This window comes from Gadus macrocephalus, chromosome 3, assembly GCF_031168955.1.
Source record: "Gadus macrocephalus chromosome 3, ASM3116895v1".
Classification (NCBI taxonomy): Eukaryota; Metazoa; Chordata; class Actinopteri; order Gadiformes; family Gadidae; genus Gadus; species Gadus macrocephalus.
In genome coordinates, this window is record NC_082384.1 from 13175269 (window position 1) to 13192182 (window position 16914).

A 16914-nucleotide genomic window follows, 5' to 3' on the forward strand; every position below is an offset into this window, starting at 1 on the left:
ACACACACACACACACACACACACACACACAGACAAACACACACACACAGACACACACAAGCATGCACACACTGCCCTCTGACTGGGTGTGTACCAATAAGGAGATGCATCATGAGTGAACTGCATGCTGGGTCTTCCCACATCAAGTGCTGTTCCCTGCTAGATGGGAGTGTGTCAGCACCAATAAGCTTCTAGGTGTAGTTTGTGGGCTATTTTATAGTGTGTGTGTGTGTGTGTGTGTGTGTGTGTGTGTGTGTGTGTGTGTGTGTGTGTGTGTGTGTGTGTGTGTGTGTGTTTGTGTGTGTGTATGGTCTGAAAATACTCAAAACAATGTTGCTATGATTCTTCCCTAAGGCAAAATGCGAACTGACTAACCCATCATACTGCACTGCATACATTCTGCTATGTGTGATTGCTTGTGTTTGTGTGTGTGTGTGTGTGTGTGTGTGTGTGTGTGTGTGTGTGTGTGTGTGTGTGTGTGTGTGTGTGTGTGTGTGTGTGTGTGTGTGTGTGTGTCGGGTCAGGGCTAGGTGCTCTTGACTCCTGCCAACATAGCTTTAACATCACGTAATTTCAACAGAGCTGACATCTGACATTGTCACTCATAGAAACACACATTACAACACACACACACACACACACACACACACACACACACACACACACACACACACACACACACACACACACACACACACACACACACACACACACACACACACACACACACACACAAAAACTATGTATACATAAAATACATAATATCACGTGCGTAGAAACTGCAACATACAATTATTATCGTGCGCATGTGTGTGTGAGCATACATATGTGCACAGGTGAACATAACACAGCCTCTACCGTGTTGACGTAGCGGAAAGTGGACCCGCTGCCCTCCATCAACCCTCTTCAGCGTCCCTCACCGACAGAGAGACACTGAAGAGGGTTGACTGACGGTCGGACGGATGGACGGACAGACAGACCCGGGTGACCTGCACATCAGCAGTAGCCGGTCCCCACTACCGGGCCTACTGTCGGCCTACTGCCCAAACCCAACGTCCCCACCAGTACTGTCCTCGCTTCGACGATGACAGTAAACGGAGCTGAGTGTGTACAGAATCTTTTCCCAGTCAGCAGTCAGCACCTAGCAGCGCTGCACCGTCCCCTCTGTGTCAAACGTCCCATTATGAGACATTGATTCTTGTTAACACCGATGCCAGACCCTATTAATCACCTCACCCTCCCGGCGTCGCGCTTCCTATGGGCCCACATGCACCCGCGAGTTCCTATCCGGGCTCGTTTAACAAGGTCTTGAGAGTTGACTTGTGTCAGGATGTATCACATCAATGGTGCAGCGCCGCAGAGTCAGGCTGTTCAGGGGGGTCGTTGGACTCCCGTCAAAATGAAACGGTAGGTTGTTTCCAGTGTGAAGGTTCCAGAGGTGGGAGTAACAGAGTACAAAGATTTCGCTATGGTCATTTAAGGTCAGGACAGAAACACAATTAGTTTCTGCCCTATGGCGAGATCAAAACTAGTTAGTTAGTTTCAGGTATCTGTGCTTTACTTGAGGATTTATTTTTCTGACATCTCTCTACTTTGACTCCCTTCATTTGAACACAAATATAGATACTTTGTACTTCTTACATATTCCAGACAGGCTAGTTACTTTTTTTTTTTGAATGCATAATGGTTACTTTTTAATTTTTCATCATTGTGTGCCTTCCCAACATCAGGATCGATTTCAACCTAAATGGATGGGACAACAACACATAGAAAAGATGATGAAGAAGACAAACAAAATCAACAAAAAAGACTGAGACCAGGGCGGAATGGCGCCTATTGGAAGAATAGTGTAGATTTGCACATTGGAGCAAAGTTAATTGTAATTATTTTCAGAATATTCTTTATTTTATTCAAATGCTATTAATAGGATGTGAGGTTCAGTTAGCTTTGCCCAGAACAGCAGGTAGAAATGTCAGAGGGAAGCCTTTTACTTTTATTCTCTGAGTACATTTCAGAGCGTGTTCTTATCCACTTTACCTCATTAAAGAAATGGGATTGAGTGTTTTGAACATCTCTTTAAAGCCCTTTCTATCGTCATTTTGAAAGGGAACCATGTCCTTACAGAGGTAAACAGTGACGGCGTTTGTCATCTCGTTCCACCGCTGGCATTTTGTCGTAAGGAATGGCTTTCAAAATGCCTGCGGAAGCAATGTCTGATTGCACAGACAGCTTCACGCTACCAGCGTCTGTCTCGTACGGTGTGGCCTGCGTGCTAGCGCAATAGCCTACTGCCTGAGAAGGCAGTGTCCCTGTGAAAAATAACGTGGCGCCGAATTGAAAAAGGAACTGTGATTCGTTACCATATTTTCAGTACCGGTAGTTGCGCGTAACTTTACTTTTTACATGAAAAAGTAAGCATACTGTATTAACGTGTTACTTACTTTGTTACGCGTTACACACAACACTGTCCACCGGTCACACCGGTCTCACGGTAACTTCAAAATCCATACCGTAGCGCAAATTCACACTGGTGTACTTTCCATACCGTTTTTACCGTAGGCCTACACCCCTACTTCAAATTGACATAAGAGTTTCCATCAGACTCGCATGGTAACCAGGCGTCTCATCCAAAGGCGAGCTCAGTTGGCATTGTGTGCTTCAAGATTCGGAAGCAAGTGCTGAGTTTCCGATTTGCCCAGAGAAATGTCAATTATAACAATTATCCAATAATGTTTCATATGAAGGACAGCCTTCCCTGCACCCCGCCCCCCTAAAATAACCCCTCCGGTTCTGCGCGATTCACGTGAATGACCCAATTTACCAAGGAACGGCGATGGTCGCAGAAAAGCAACAAGTTTGCAGGTGTGATATATACAGTATTAGAAGAGACCGTCCAAATGGAGACCAGACCCTACCTGTTGATAACAGACCCTATACAGACCCGACTATACCAGTACATAACTAACCATACCTTACCTGTAGATTATATACCAGACTGTACCAGTAGATAAGCCACCAGAACCGACCTATAGATAACAGACTACACTGTACTAGCAGATAATAGACAAGGCCCTACCCAACACCCCGGACCAAACCAGTAGCAGAACAGATCAGGCCCAACCTGTAGATAACAGACCATACTTTATCAGTAGATAACAGACTGAACCCTACCAGTAGACAACAGAACAGACTATAACAGTCGATAACAGATCAGACCCTGCCTATCAAATACCGTTCCATTGGGTAACAGACAATACCGTACAAGTAGGCTAGATAACAGAGAAGACTGTACCAGTGGATAACAGACTGTACGAGTGGGTAACAGACCAGACTGTACCAGTAGATATCAGACCAGACCGTACCAGTAGATAACAGACTATACCAGTGGTTAACAGACCAGACTGTACCAGAATATAACAGACTGTACCAGTGGATAACAGACCAGATTGTAACAGTAGACCAGACTGTACCTGTAGATAACAGACTATACCAGTGGGTAACAGACCAGACTGTACCAGTATATAACAGACTGTACCAATGGATAACAGACCAGATTGTAACAGTAAACCAGACTGTACCAGTAGATAACAGACTATACAAGTAGTTAACAGACCAGACTGTATCAGTATATAACAGACTGTACCATTGGGTAAAAGACAATACCGTATAAGTAGATAACAGAGAAGACTGTATCAGTAGATAACAGACTGTACCAGTGGATAACAGACCAGACTGTAACAGTAGATAACAGACCAGACTGTACCAGTAGGTAACAGACCAGACTGTACCAGTAGACTACAGAACAGACCAGACCCTACCTGTTGATGGCCGAACTGAGCTCATCTAGGCGCCGTGTGCTGGCGGCAGACGTGTTGTCCAGCTTGGACAGGCTGTCCATCCTCTTCAAGATGACCTCCAGCATGTCTGTGATCTTCCTCAGCACGCCCCGGGACTCCACACCTCCCAGCACTAGAGAGATAGAGAGAGAGAGAGAGAGAGAGAGAGAGAGAGAGAGAGAGAGAGAGAGAGAGAGAGAGAGAGAGAGAGAGAGAGAGAGAGAGAGAGAGAGAGAGAGAGAGAGAGAGAGAGAGAGAGAGAGAGAGAGAGAGAGCAAGCAAGAGAGAGACAGAGAGAGAGATGTTGATTTGGTGCGTTTATTTACACTTTCCTTGACACTACTGAGCAAACCGATGTATACACAGACACCAAACCATATCAGATCAAAACGGGGCCACTGAAATGATTTATTTCCCCCCGGCAATTGCTGCCATTGTAACAGCAAATTGTGTTGGGAGATAACCTTCTTTGCACAGGTTCTTTCTCCCACTCTGTGAGATAAGAATACCTTTCTTGGTTTATTTTGAAGTTCTGAAGCAGTAAAAGCCACAGGGTTTATAGCGCTAAAGTCCAGACCACTAACCCACCTCACAGAAGCAGGTATGAATCATTCACTAAAGCGCATGACAGCGTTACATATTCAAATCTAAATCTTAGCTAAAGCCCCTGCTAACAAGCAGAAATAGCAAGGGAGGAGGAAGGATGGTGTTTCGCTAGAATGCAACGACATAGACCTTGTTAAAGCCTTTCCCTTGTTAGGTAGGACAATTTCCTAAGCACAAGAGACAGCTGAGTTGAAAGTTTATTGTAAAGAAACTACAGGAAGTCAGCGAGCCAACGTAGCGTTTTGTACACAGGGAGGTAAGCCTTGTGTCCTTATTGTTTCGCTATTTAACACAACTTCAAAGTCTGTCATCCCTCAACAACGTCCTCAGGGGGAACATGTTTGTTGGAGCTGTCAGGATTAAAATAGAGCAAGATAAACGCCTTGATTAATATTTGCTGTGAATGTTCCATCGCAGAGTTTATTCTAATGAAATGCATTTCCTACTGGCCCTCATATAAACCGTGACAGGGTTAGGACTCTTTGATATAAGAGAGAAGATTTAACAAATACAATACTTCGTGTTAAGTCCGGAAGGCAAATTATTTATATTCAACGGCATGCACGGCTCTCTCCCTCTCTCTCTCTCTCTCTCCCTCTCCCTCTCCCTCTCCCTCTCTCTCAAAGTCACACACACACACACACACACACACACACACACACACACACACACACACACACACACACACACACACACACACACACACACACACACACACACACACACACACACACACACACAATAGTCCAGAAGTGACCGAAGGCCGGCTGGACCTCATTAAGAGTGTTCAGACAGTTCAAAGGTCAAAGACCCATATTTGACTTCTGTTTTAACGCACAAACACACACACACACACACACACACACACACACACACACACACACACACACACACACATACACATACACACACACACACACACACACACACACACACATACACATACACAAACACACACACACACACACACACACACACACACACAAACACACACACACACACACACACACACACACACACACACACACACACACGAACAAGCAGACACAGAGTTAGAATGGTCCAGAAGTGACTGAAGGCCGGCTGGACCTCATTAAGAGCCTTTTGTCTCAACACACACACACACACACACACACACACACACACACACACACACACACACACACACACACACACACACACACACACACACACACACACACACACACACACACACACACACACACACACACACACACACCTACACATAATGGAACACAATTATTTTAAAGTGACACTTAATACCGCACTCATAATAACAAAAACCTTTCTTTTTCATACAGAGAAGTCTAATAGGGAGATATTTAATAATCAAGTGCTGAAAGGGCACTGGCAGACTAATATCTTCTACGGTTATAATGACTTTCCTGCTTATCGTTCTCATCAGTTGTAGCCATCCCCAGCCCGGGAGAGGGCAGAGGTACAAGGGAGGGATGTGGAGGCAATCATGCCTTCTCTTCAGTAGTCATGCAATGTGCTACAGAGCAGTAGTGGTAATAATAATAGCGTCAAAAAGGACAACTTCTTGGATTTATAAAGTTGTACCTTTCTGCAAAACTAAACCCGAGTCTGACCACACAAATGTGACAACAGTGCAACAGAAGATTGCCGTGCTCTGAACGAGCAACAACAAACCCTTGCGCAAAGGTCAACCCATTCTTTGTGGTGCTGGTCAACAATATCACAATGACCGTGATTGCTAAGGTCATATGTGTCCAAGTATTGAGCGCTGTAGTAGTTACTGCCAAATAAAATAAGAGTGATATTTATCATTATAGCTGCATCACATCTTCAGCTCAGCCACTTCACAGGAGAACATTGAGCCTTGACTCGCGGGTATGGATGGCTGCCACCTTATACATCCTCCCCTCCCCTCCCCCTGATTTGAACAGGAAAGTGTTATGCGAGACACCAAGAGGTCAGACAGCGCGGCGTTCCTCCTTGGATCGGGCGCCGCTCGCCATAAGGGATCCCATCGCCGTGGTAATCAGCTGGATACAACGAACCCCCCCGTACCCCCTTGCACCGTCTACCAGGGTTTTGACAGGCAATCACCCCCCCCCCCCCCCCCCCCCCCCCGCCCCCTCCTTTCTATAACAGCACCCCACCCTTCTCCCTGGTGTGATGTGTGCCACGGCAACCCAGCCGCATCTGATGTGCTGGAGATTGATGGTGTCACGCCCCCGCCCGGGAAATCGCTGTCAGATTGCCAAGGGTGTGGGTGATGTTGGTGGGAGGGGCGGGAAGGGTTGTCTAGGTGCCGTTTGTGGATTTGACCGCTGATTGGTTCCTTGTCGTTGTTGTTGTTATTGTTGTTGATGTTGTTGTTGTTGTTGTTGTTGTTGTCGTAGTGCTGGTGAAAAGGGAAAGGCAGTGCTCGTGACAAGATTATGATCTTCAGAAGCAAGGCCTAAAGGTATGTACTCTTTGACTGGCTGGCTGGCAGAGAGGGAGGTTTGAGGGTGGGGTTGAATGAGAGCCTACCCGATAAAATGTATTTACATATATAACATATGTTTCAGATATACATTACAAAATTCATAGGGGGGGAAATAGGGAAATGGAGGCAGCACCTGTCACAGCGAGAAAGGAATGAATATGCTTTGGGTCAAGTGGTGTCTAGTCTGGCTGAACGGAAGTGGACAGCGTCTGTTGCCTAGCGTCGGATTTCACCGCTACTCCTCCCCTTCCGGTTGCTGGCGTTCCCGTACTGTGCTCCCCCTCAAACTCGGAAACTAGATGCGTTTGCTGTCACGACCATCGCGGGTTGGTGTGGATTTGGCGCATCGTTTCACTCTGACAGCGGCATGTTCGTGTGACATTGATTTAACCAATGAACCGATCTGTTCCACTTCACAATAGCACCTACGGTATTTGTTTAAGAGTGTTCTACAAGAACCACACATAAATGTCAAAACGTTGGTCGTTTTTATAGGTCCCGTGAGCTCCTCAAGGGCCAAAGTGTATGGTGGCTTGTTATCATCGTGACAAAGAAACAAACAATGTTTGTTCTTTTTATCTATAAAATGATCTTCACATAGGCGACATACATCGTCAAATTTTTTTTGTGCCATTTGCGGTTGGGATTGAGCCATTTCTGACAGCCTCTGAACGTCAAGAAGTTCCATCAAAATAATTTCCCCCGGCACTATTTTGCATGGACACCGCTGCTGCTTCCCGGGCTTAGCCCCGCCCTAGACGATTGTGATTGGTTTAAAGAAATAAAAACAGGCCCGCCCAGTTTCCCCACGGATAGACGGCTCGAGGTAGCGTGGTTCCAGACCATTCTACTTGCTGTTGTTTGGTCTGGCTTTGCGAGACTAAGTGGTGTCCAATCAACACAACAGAAGGACGTCAGCGATCATCGGTCGGTGGAGCTTGGAAGAGACAACAGATCAACAGATGCGCAAGACATCCACAGCTCCTATATTGTCGATTGCAAGCACCAACGAGGAGCTCATGTGTCAAGGGCCCCGATTCTGTACGGGAGGAATTAATCCGTCGTCGTCATGACAAACGTGATCAGTGTTACGATCCCTCAACAGTCTTTATAGTTGACCTGGAGTGAACCTTGCTTTGAACCCGGGTCTGAAAAAAAGAAGCAAGCCCACAAGCCTTGATTGTCTGCCAAACTGTAATCGCAAATTCAGATGAAACAAAGACTGAAAGCAATAGTTGCACCCCAGGCTAGGTCTTAATAGATAGACTGCTAAAGAGAGAATAGTTTGCCCTGGCATACCCTTGACTGATAACTCCTCATTCACATCATCTCATTTGCATCATGCATCATGCCTCTGATTGCGGCAAGGGGAGGTCACACGCTCACACACATACACGCCCATACGCTCACACATGCAAGCACATGCACGATCACGTACAAACACGCACGGCCAGGGAACAAGAGACGCATGTAATTGACAGCGGTAATATTATCCTGCGGTATTCGTCCGCTAGGCCGCGTTCGAAAGGGCCGGCTTATAGCAGCGGAGGCACCAGAGCGAGAGAGAACGCGATGGAAAGATACAAGCGGAGAGCAAGAGCAGAAAGATGGATCCTGAAGGAGCCGGGATAAGGCAGAAAGGCATTTTATTTGATTTTTATTTTTATCCGAGAAATTTGACTCAGAGTTTGACCGGCCTGAACACAAAAACATTTCACACTTCAATAAGCAGTTGACGAGGGGCCATTGAGATTGGGCCGCGGCGCCTTCAAAAATTGAACACAGCATGAAGGGGAAAGTGGATAGAAGGATATTAGGCTATGCAAAGATGAGGGGAACTCATGAAAACAACCCTGCACGTAGTCACACAGGCACACAGACACGCACACACAACCACGAACACACACACACACACACACACACACACACACACACACACACACACACACACACACACACACACACACACACACACACACACACACACACACACACACACACACACACACACACACACACATAAACACACAGGCCATTGTGAGCATGCTGGTTCTTATCGCTCCATAGCTGATCATAGCAGCTCCAGTGTTTGCAGTGAATATCAAGACTCATCGACACACCTAATTGTTATTGTCTCTGACCAGCTCAAAGGAAATATGGGAACCCTCCATCTATTGTTCTTATTTATATATTTGTATTCAATGGCATGGCAAAATAACGAATATATATGCCCCTAATAATGTGTAATCGAAAAACTTGGATTTTACATGTCATTTTTTCATATATTTCCACACGTAGGCTTAGGAATGATGGAATGCGATGTTCAGAAGCTACAAAAGGAGACGCCCCAATGGTTCACCGGGTAGAGCGCTTATTATTAAGGCCCAGTCCTTACCACAGCGACAGGGGTTTGATTCCTGCCTGTGGTTCTTTGCTGCATTTCTTCCCCTCTCTCTCCCATACCTTCCTGCCTTACTCTAAAAATAAAAATAAAAACCTTCAAAAGGTACAACAGAAGAAGGCACAGAGCCGCGCTGAGTGATACCATGATATGCCTCCATTCAGCCTGGAGTTGAAAGCCCAAGATGGACACATTCAGATTCTAATGAGACGGCACTGTGATGTGCGTGGCCTCGCACGGACTTCACACAGGGCCCCACATCTTGAAATAATGGAAAGACTGTACCTCATCAGGATATCCGAGATGGTCAATACAACTTTATCTTAGACACAACGAAGCTTGTCAAAAGAGATGTGCAGTTTTCCAATAGTTCTTCCCTTAGCAGAAAGAGGTCACTCAGCTTTCTAGATGTATACACTGATTCACTTTAAATGCCATCGATAAAAACACAGAACGCACTCAATATTGACCATTGTATTATAATAAGTGGCGCGGACAGAAGTTTTAAATATTAAATGCATTTCATCCATCATATGGCAACAAATAGAAACACTAAGTCATGAGTCTCGACTGGCAATGGCGTTGATCCAGGATGAAATAGTGTCCAATTTGTGGGATGGGAGTGAGGGATAAATCTGGGTTTGAGATTGAATTCCGGCTAACGGAAGGTGAGTGGAGGTAGACTGCTGCTGCTGCCGCTGGTAGTATGTCACGCTGGATCAACATGCACGCTCCTCCGTCACACACGCATGCACACGGGCTCACGCATGCACGCACACACGCACACACACACGCACACACACACACAAACGTAGGCAGGCACACAAACACGTGCACACACACATACACAAACACAAACACACGTGCAGGCACACAAACACACAATCACACACACACACACACACACACACACACACACACACACACACACACACACACACACACACACACACACACACACACACACACACACACACACATACATAGTTCTTGAACGTCTTTAACATCAAACCAAAGGCTCTCCCTCTTCAAAGCAGCAAGGGGTGCTGTGGCATTTCCTCAGAAAAGCTGGTGATATTAAGAAGGGTGCCCCCTGGACCCCAGCACCTAGAGGGGACACAGGCTATCTACGGAGGGGACCCCAGGGCGGTCGTGGGCTCGCGTGTGTTTAAGGTTCAACACAATGACCTCTACATTCTGAATGTCGGTGTGACCTTCCAACCGTGCGGTTAAAGTATATAGCTATGTGTGTGTTGCTGCTGATATACACCTTAGTTGGGTTGGTTTATTTTCAAATGGGAACACAGAATTTCGCACAGGTTGACTGAAGCTGGTTGATTAATTGGTGCTTCTCAGGCTTTCTCTTCTGCTGGCGACCTTGCTTATGGCATGAGAGTGAACGAGTATGAGTCGCAGGGGCAGCAGCAGCTGTTGAGCACAGCCCTGCCGTGCAAACTCTTGCTCCGTCAGTATGGTTTTTGGACCTCCCATGCTTAAGATTAGGATAAGAACAATGAAGACATGGGTTTAGCACAGACCCCTGGTATACAGTAGCCTGCACAAACGAAGTAGATATTCCAAATGTTCTTAGTGATTCTAACTGCTGCGTTTTAAAAAAAAGCCTCTTTACAATGGTGTGTGTTTTAGTGTGTGTATGTTTGTGTTTGTAGGAGGGTATATATTTGTGTGTGTGTGTGTGTGTCTGTGTCTGTGTCTGTGTGTCTGTATGTGTGTGTGTGTGTGTGTGTATGGTGTATGTGTGTGTGTGTGTACATGTGTGTGTGTGTCTGCGTGTGTATATATGGTGTGTGTATGTGTATCTGTGTTTGTATGCACGTGTCTATGTGTGTGTGTGTGTGTGTGTGTGTGTGTGTGTGTGTGTGTGTGTGTGTAGTGTATGTGTGTGTGAGGTGTCTGTGTGAAGCATCTGTGTTAAGGAGTTGAAATGTGATAAAGGATGACAGAAGAACCTGCTGAGGTCGACGCCCCTAGCGAAATGATCTGAAGGACGAGGTGACATCATTCTGTCAACACACTGACACACTTCCTTTATACTGCATACATACTCGTTATTCTATACACAACGCATTCACCTGCTCACCCCTTGTTTGCTGCCCTCAGTCCATTCTAAGACAGACTGGCAGGCAGACAGGCCGAGTCAGTCTGACAAAGAAGGCATTCAACCTCATAGATGATGAGACGGAAAAAAACGACAGTCACCCAAAGATAGAAGACAGATAGACTGACAGACTGATGAAAAGACAGCCAGGCAGATTACTGGTGCCTAATGGCTTGAAACCTTTCCAATCTCCCCCACCATCTTCTCACTCCCTCTTTCAATGACTCCAAATTACATGCAGTTTAATTACGGCTGTTCATTAGTGAGGGAACGTCAGGAGGAGCATTCAGGAAGAGCCCGATGTGGGTTTTGGCTCTGGCAAGGGAAGGATTTAGTGAAGGAAGTGTGCTGAACCAATTAGAACGCAGCAAATGGAGCGTACAGGAAGTGAGAGAGTGTTCTTTTGATGAACACATTTATTAACAGCTATCCAATTTGATGGGTAAATGATCAAATATAATGCGGTCTTTATGGTCTTTATGTGAAAACGTAATGGTATAATCAAATTGAAACAATTTAAACGTATTTGCAATTCCGGCTCTCTGTTAATCTCTGACATATCTCTGAAACTAAGCAAAATGGAAATGAACAGATCTTTAGAAAGATTAAGGTAGGATATTGATTTAAATAAATGTGCTTTAAATTTGCTTTTTTGTTGTTGTTTTTATCAACAGTAAATCAAGTCAATGTTGAGAATGTTCAGATAAGATAAAAAACAGGTGAAATTGGTTGATTTGATATTCACAGAAAAATTGATAGACAGCGACAGAAGTAGAGATAGAATGACAGAGATAGACAGACAGTGAGATTCAAAGAGAGAGAGAGAGAGAAAGAGAGAGACAGAGGTAGAGAGAGAGAGAGAGAGAGAGAGAGAGAGAGAGAGAGAGAGAGAGAGAGAGAGAGAGACAGGGAAATAGAGAGAGGGATTGAGTGAGGAAGAGGGTGAAAGAGAAAGGGGCAGACAGATAGACTGAGGAAGAGTAAGAGAGAGAAATAGAGATGGAGAGAGAGAGGGAGAGAGAGAGAGATTCAGAAAGACAGCAATAGAGAGAGAGAGCGATAGAGACCGATATAGAGTGAGAGAGAATACCTCCAATGCCCTCTCTCTTCTCTCTCTACGGCTGAACGACGTTCTTTGATTTGTTTGTTTGTTTATGTGGAATATGTGGTTCAGCGTTGGTATAATAATAAATTATTAGCAATAAATCCTATACTCTCTCTCTTCCTCGTTCCATTCCTTTGTTCTCCCTCTCTCTCTCCCTCTCTGTTTACTATCCTCTGCTTCCTCTGCTTCATACACGGTTCATTTTCACTGCTTTAAATTGTTCTACCCTGATTATACCATTCAGCCCTCCTGATTTACCACAGATAATATTTATGACAAGGACAGGCCGAAAGGCTTATGCATGCCACACACACAGACACATACACACAATCCCCCCCACAATCACACACACACAAACCCAGACACACATCAAGACACACTCACATACACACACCCAAACTCCATCACACACACACACACACACACACACACACACACACACACACACACACACACACACACACACACACACACACACACACACACACACACACACACACACACACACACACACACACACACACACACACACAAACACCCAGACACACTCACACACAGACGCTATAGAAGCTCATTACAGAAAGTGATGGATGGAATAAAACAACAACAGTGATGGAAGAGGAGGGAATGGATGTATGTATTTGTCAAAGGATAATGGATTTATGTGTGGGTGTGTGTATGCGTGTGTGTATGTTTGTGTGTGTGTGTGTGTGTGTGTCTGTGTGTGTGGAGGCATGCATCTTTACCTGTTTGTTGATAACTGTGATGAAACAGTGGGACAGAAGCTTATGTATGTCTTCGCACATGTCAGCACAAGCTTGTGCATGCCAGTATGCGTTTGTGTGTATTTGTATTTGCTTGTGTGTACGTGTATGCGCCCTGTCCTCTCCCATTTGTTGATGGTATTGGGAGAGATAGGTGTGAAGGAAGCTCTCATTTCTACAGTTTGAAGCAGAATAATAAACAGAGGATATTGGCATCATCTGGGATGTCTGGGCTCAAATAGGCTCAAAAAATTACGCATGCACACGCAGACATTTTTGCATACACATAGGCCCACACATAAAAACACACACACACACACACACACACACACACACACAAACACTCAAGTGTTCAAGGAAGTGCAGGCCTATCATCCGAGTGACAACGGTCTGCGTGTGTGTGTGTGTGTGTGTGTGTGTGTGTGTGTGTGTGTGTGTGTGTGTGTGTGTGTGTGTGTGTGTGTGTGTGTGTGTGTGTGTGTGTTGATGGACCAGAGGCCAGCATGGGAGCGGTACAGTAGAGCAGGGTGCCTAGGCTCAGATGAGACCGTTAGTAGCGAGTCGTTCCTACACCACAGCTTTCTGCTGTAGGGGAAGCCTGAGCACCAAACATGTCAGCGCGCATTAGATTGACAGCGTGCGTTAGCATGGCAACCGTGTCCTTGAAGAGCCTCAATGAAGGAGAGGTGGAGTCTGAAGTTCCTCTGTGTGTGTGTGTGTGTATGTGTGTGTGTGTGTGTGTGTGTGTGTGTCTCTATGTGTGTGTGTGTGTTTGGGGTCCAAAATTAGCCCCTTCTACCAGACAATAGTGGAAAGATTTGACAATTTATTTGGCAGGTAAGAATGTTCAGGGTTGCATATTTAAGAATTAGCCTGGCATTTTGCTTTCTATACTCTACACAATGCTAAACGTGAATTTTGGACAGTGTGTGTGTGTTTGTGTGTGTGTGTTTGTGAGTGCATGGGCGTGTGCGTGTTCGACAGGATGATATTGACAGGACTGATGTTCAGCAACAGACAAATTCATACCATTTATATTGATGATTGTAGTCATCGTCATCAATCTGTTGGTTTAAATTGTTTGGATGAGCTTTCCCTCAAAACACCTCTTGTGCCTCCAGACATCCGTTGTTACCAACCCATAAAAAATAACTAGGACTCACTGTGGCTAAATGTGATAAAAAGGATGTGCATGTGTGTGGGTGCCTCCGTCCAGTTTGTGCTTAGGTGTATCGTGACACTAGCATTTTCTAGAATGCTGGTTCTTCTGAGTGGTTCCTTACTTGCACTCTGGTGGGACAGCTGACCTATAAAATACAGACAGAGCATGTCATTGCCTGCCCAGTTGGCCCAAAGGTTGCAGCTAGCTCTTATGCAAACTTTCCGTTCCTGCACTGTGCTTTTACTGACACACAGCATTTGCATGCCGAGAAGTGGCCTCAGCAAATTACTTGGACTAGGTCGAGGATTCGAAGTTGGTTCAAAATGCCAATTGGGTTCTGGTTTGTCGGTTACATTTAAATATGGAGCAAATAAAAAGGAAATGCCACACGAAAGCAATTATGCATATTTTCAATGTGCAGTCACAATGCTGTGACTACATTTTCATTTTTCAGTTCAGTTCCCATTATATTTGAATGGAGCAAATGCTAATGAAATAAATAGGATAATGTTTGTGTCCGGACACGGGATTTCAAAGATGCAGAAGATTGTTTGTCAGTGTGTACTATGTATATGTATATACTGTGTGTGTGAATGCATATAGATTTGTGTGTCTGTGTGTGTCTACTCTTTGTGTGTGTGTGTGTGTGTGTGTGTGTGTGTGTGTATGCCTATGCATTTCTTTGTGTGTGTGTGTTGGTGTGGGTGTGTCTGTGTCTGTACATCCCTATGGGTTTACTTTATACTGATAGTGTGTTCTCCTCCAGCTCTCTCTCTTTGTCCACACCGTTTCTCATTACCTCCCCACAATAAATCCTAAAAGTGTCATTTGGCCTTTCAATCCACACACACTCAATCTGTTTTCTTTAAAGCACTCTTTCACCAGACGGTTCGATAATCCAGCAGTCCCGGCGTCCCAAATGTCTGTCTCTCATTTTAAGTTACACTTCTGTTTTTTCTGCCCTTTCAAAAGCCCTGCCAGAACTTTTTTTTCTCAAACTCTCTTTCTCAAGTCTCTCTTTTCATAATTTCCTTCCTCTCTCTCTAACACATTTTTTCTGTATTTCTCTACAATACCATCTTTAACACTCACCATTTTTGCAGTCCAATGTTAATAGTCTCTCGCCCCCCTCTTTATTCCACCTGAATGTGCGTGTTCGTCAATAAAGCGTGTCCCTCGGCAGTCACATGATCAGCGTTCGTCACGATAACGTGTGCAAAGTCTTTGGGCCAAAGACGATCATTCAGCCTCATCGACTCCGGCCCTCTCGTTCAGATCCAGAGGTAACCCCCCCATCCCTCAGCATTCATGTACCAGCACTCTGGAGCACACTCCGGGGACCAGAGTTCAGGGCCGCTCAAGGACGGGTGGTCGGTGCTGCAGGGTGAAGCGTAACGTGGGCTTGAGAAGATTTGTCGAGATTGGTTCAAAAGTTGGATGAAACATCTTGCTGAGCGGGGGGAAACGCGTAGATGTTATTGGTTGAAGTGTGTTGGCTGCTGCTGCTGTTGCGGACACTTTGTCTGATCAGACAAAGATTTGTTGAGCAGTAGAGAAAGATATGCCTTGTTTGATATGGGTGCAACCTCAACGACAGAGATTTTCTTTGGCATTCGTTTTTGTTAAAGGGGTTGGAAGGCAAACAGGGTTCGATTATGTTTGCAGGTTTGTGGATCCAAGTAGATAAAACTACGCAGTGGAAAAAACTATCCTAGTATTTTGAAAGCCTCCGACATCCACAGCTATACATAAACCAACAAGCAACCAAGAGTTATTGATTAGCATTCAGTGCAAAGGTTAAGAGGCATAGTGTGTGTCACATTCAGTATTATTGCTAACAACATGGAATCAGGTTGTGGCCAAAATCGATTCATTAAAAGGGAACAAAACAATGAACATACAATACAGTTAGAAGCACTCAGAAATAGGATCCAACAACAGAAGCTGCTTCACCATCATTCACACTAACTAACTCTGGGCATTTCAATTACATCGGTGTGAACAGAGGCTGGTTGGTCTGTCAGACGGAGGGGTGATGGTCAGGTGTGACAGGTTGGAGGGACCAACAGAGGGGTGATGGCCAGGTGTGACAGGTGGGAGGGACCAACAGTGGGGTGATGGTCAGGTGGGAGGGACCAACAAAGGGTTGATGGTCAGGTGGGAGGGACTAACAGAGCGGTGATGGTCAGGTGGGACAGGTGGGAGGGACCAACAGAGGGATGATGGTCAGGTGGGAGGGACCAACAGAGGGGTGATGGTCAGGTTGGAGGGACTAACAGAGGGGTGATGGTCAGGTGTGACAGGTGGGAGGGACCAACAGAGGGATGACGGTCCGGTGGGAGGGACCAACAGAGTGGTGCTGGTCAGGTGAGTTCAGAGGACATTTTTCCTGAACACTGAATGTGCTTTCGTCATTAGCACCATTGTACCAAAGCCACCCAT

General features: G+C 45.5%; 1 protein-coding gene across 1 annotated transcript in view; it reads right to left on the reverse strand.

The window, feature by feature from the left end:
• Nucleotides 1-16914, reverse strand: part of LOC132454144 (alpha-1,6-mannosylglycoprotein 6-beta-N-acetylglucosaminyltransferase B) — a 133608-nt gene that overhangs the window by 95018 nt on the left and 21676 nt on the right. Inside the window, exon 3 of the mRNA XM_060047348.1 lies at nucleotides 3819-3969. Within this exon, the coding sequence (XP_059903331.1) occupies nucleotides 3819-3969 (151 nt within the window). The remainder of the gene's footprint in view (nucleotides 1-3818; nucleotides 3970-16914) is intronic.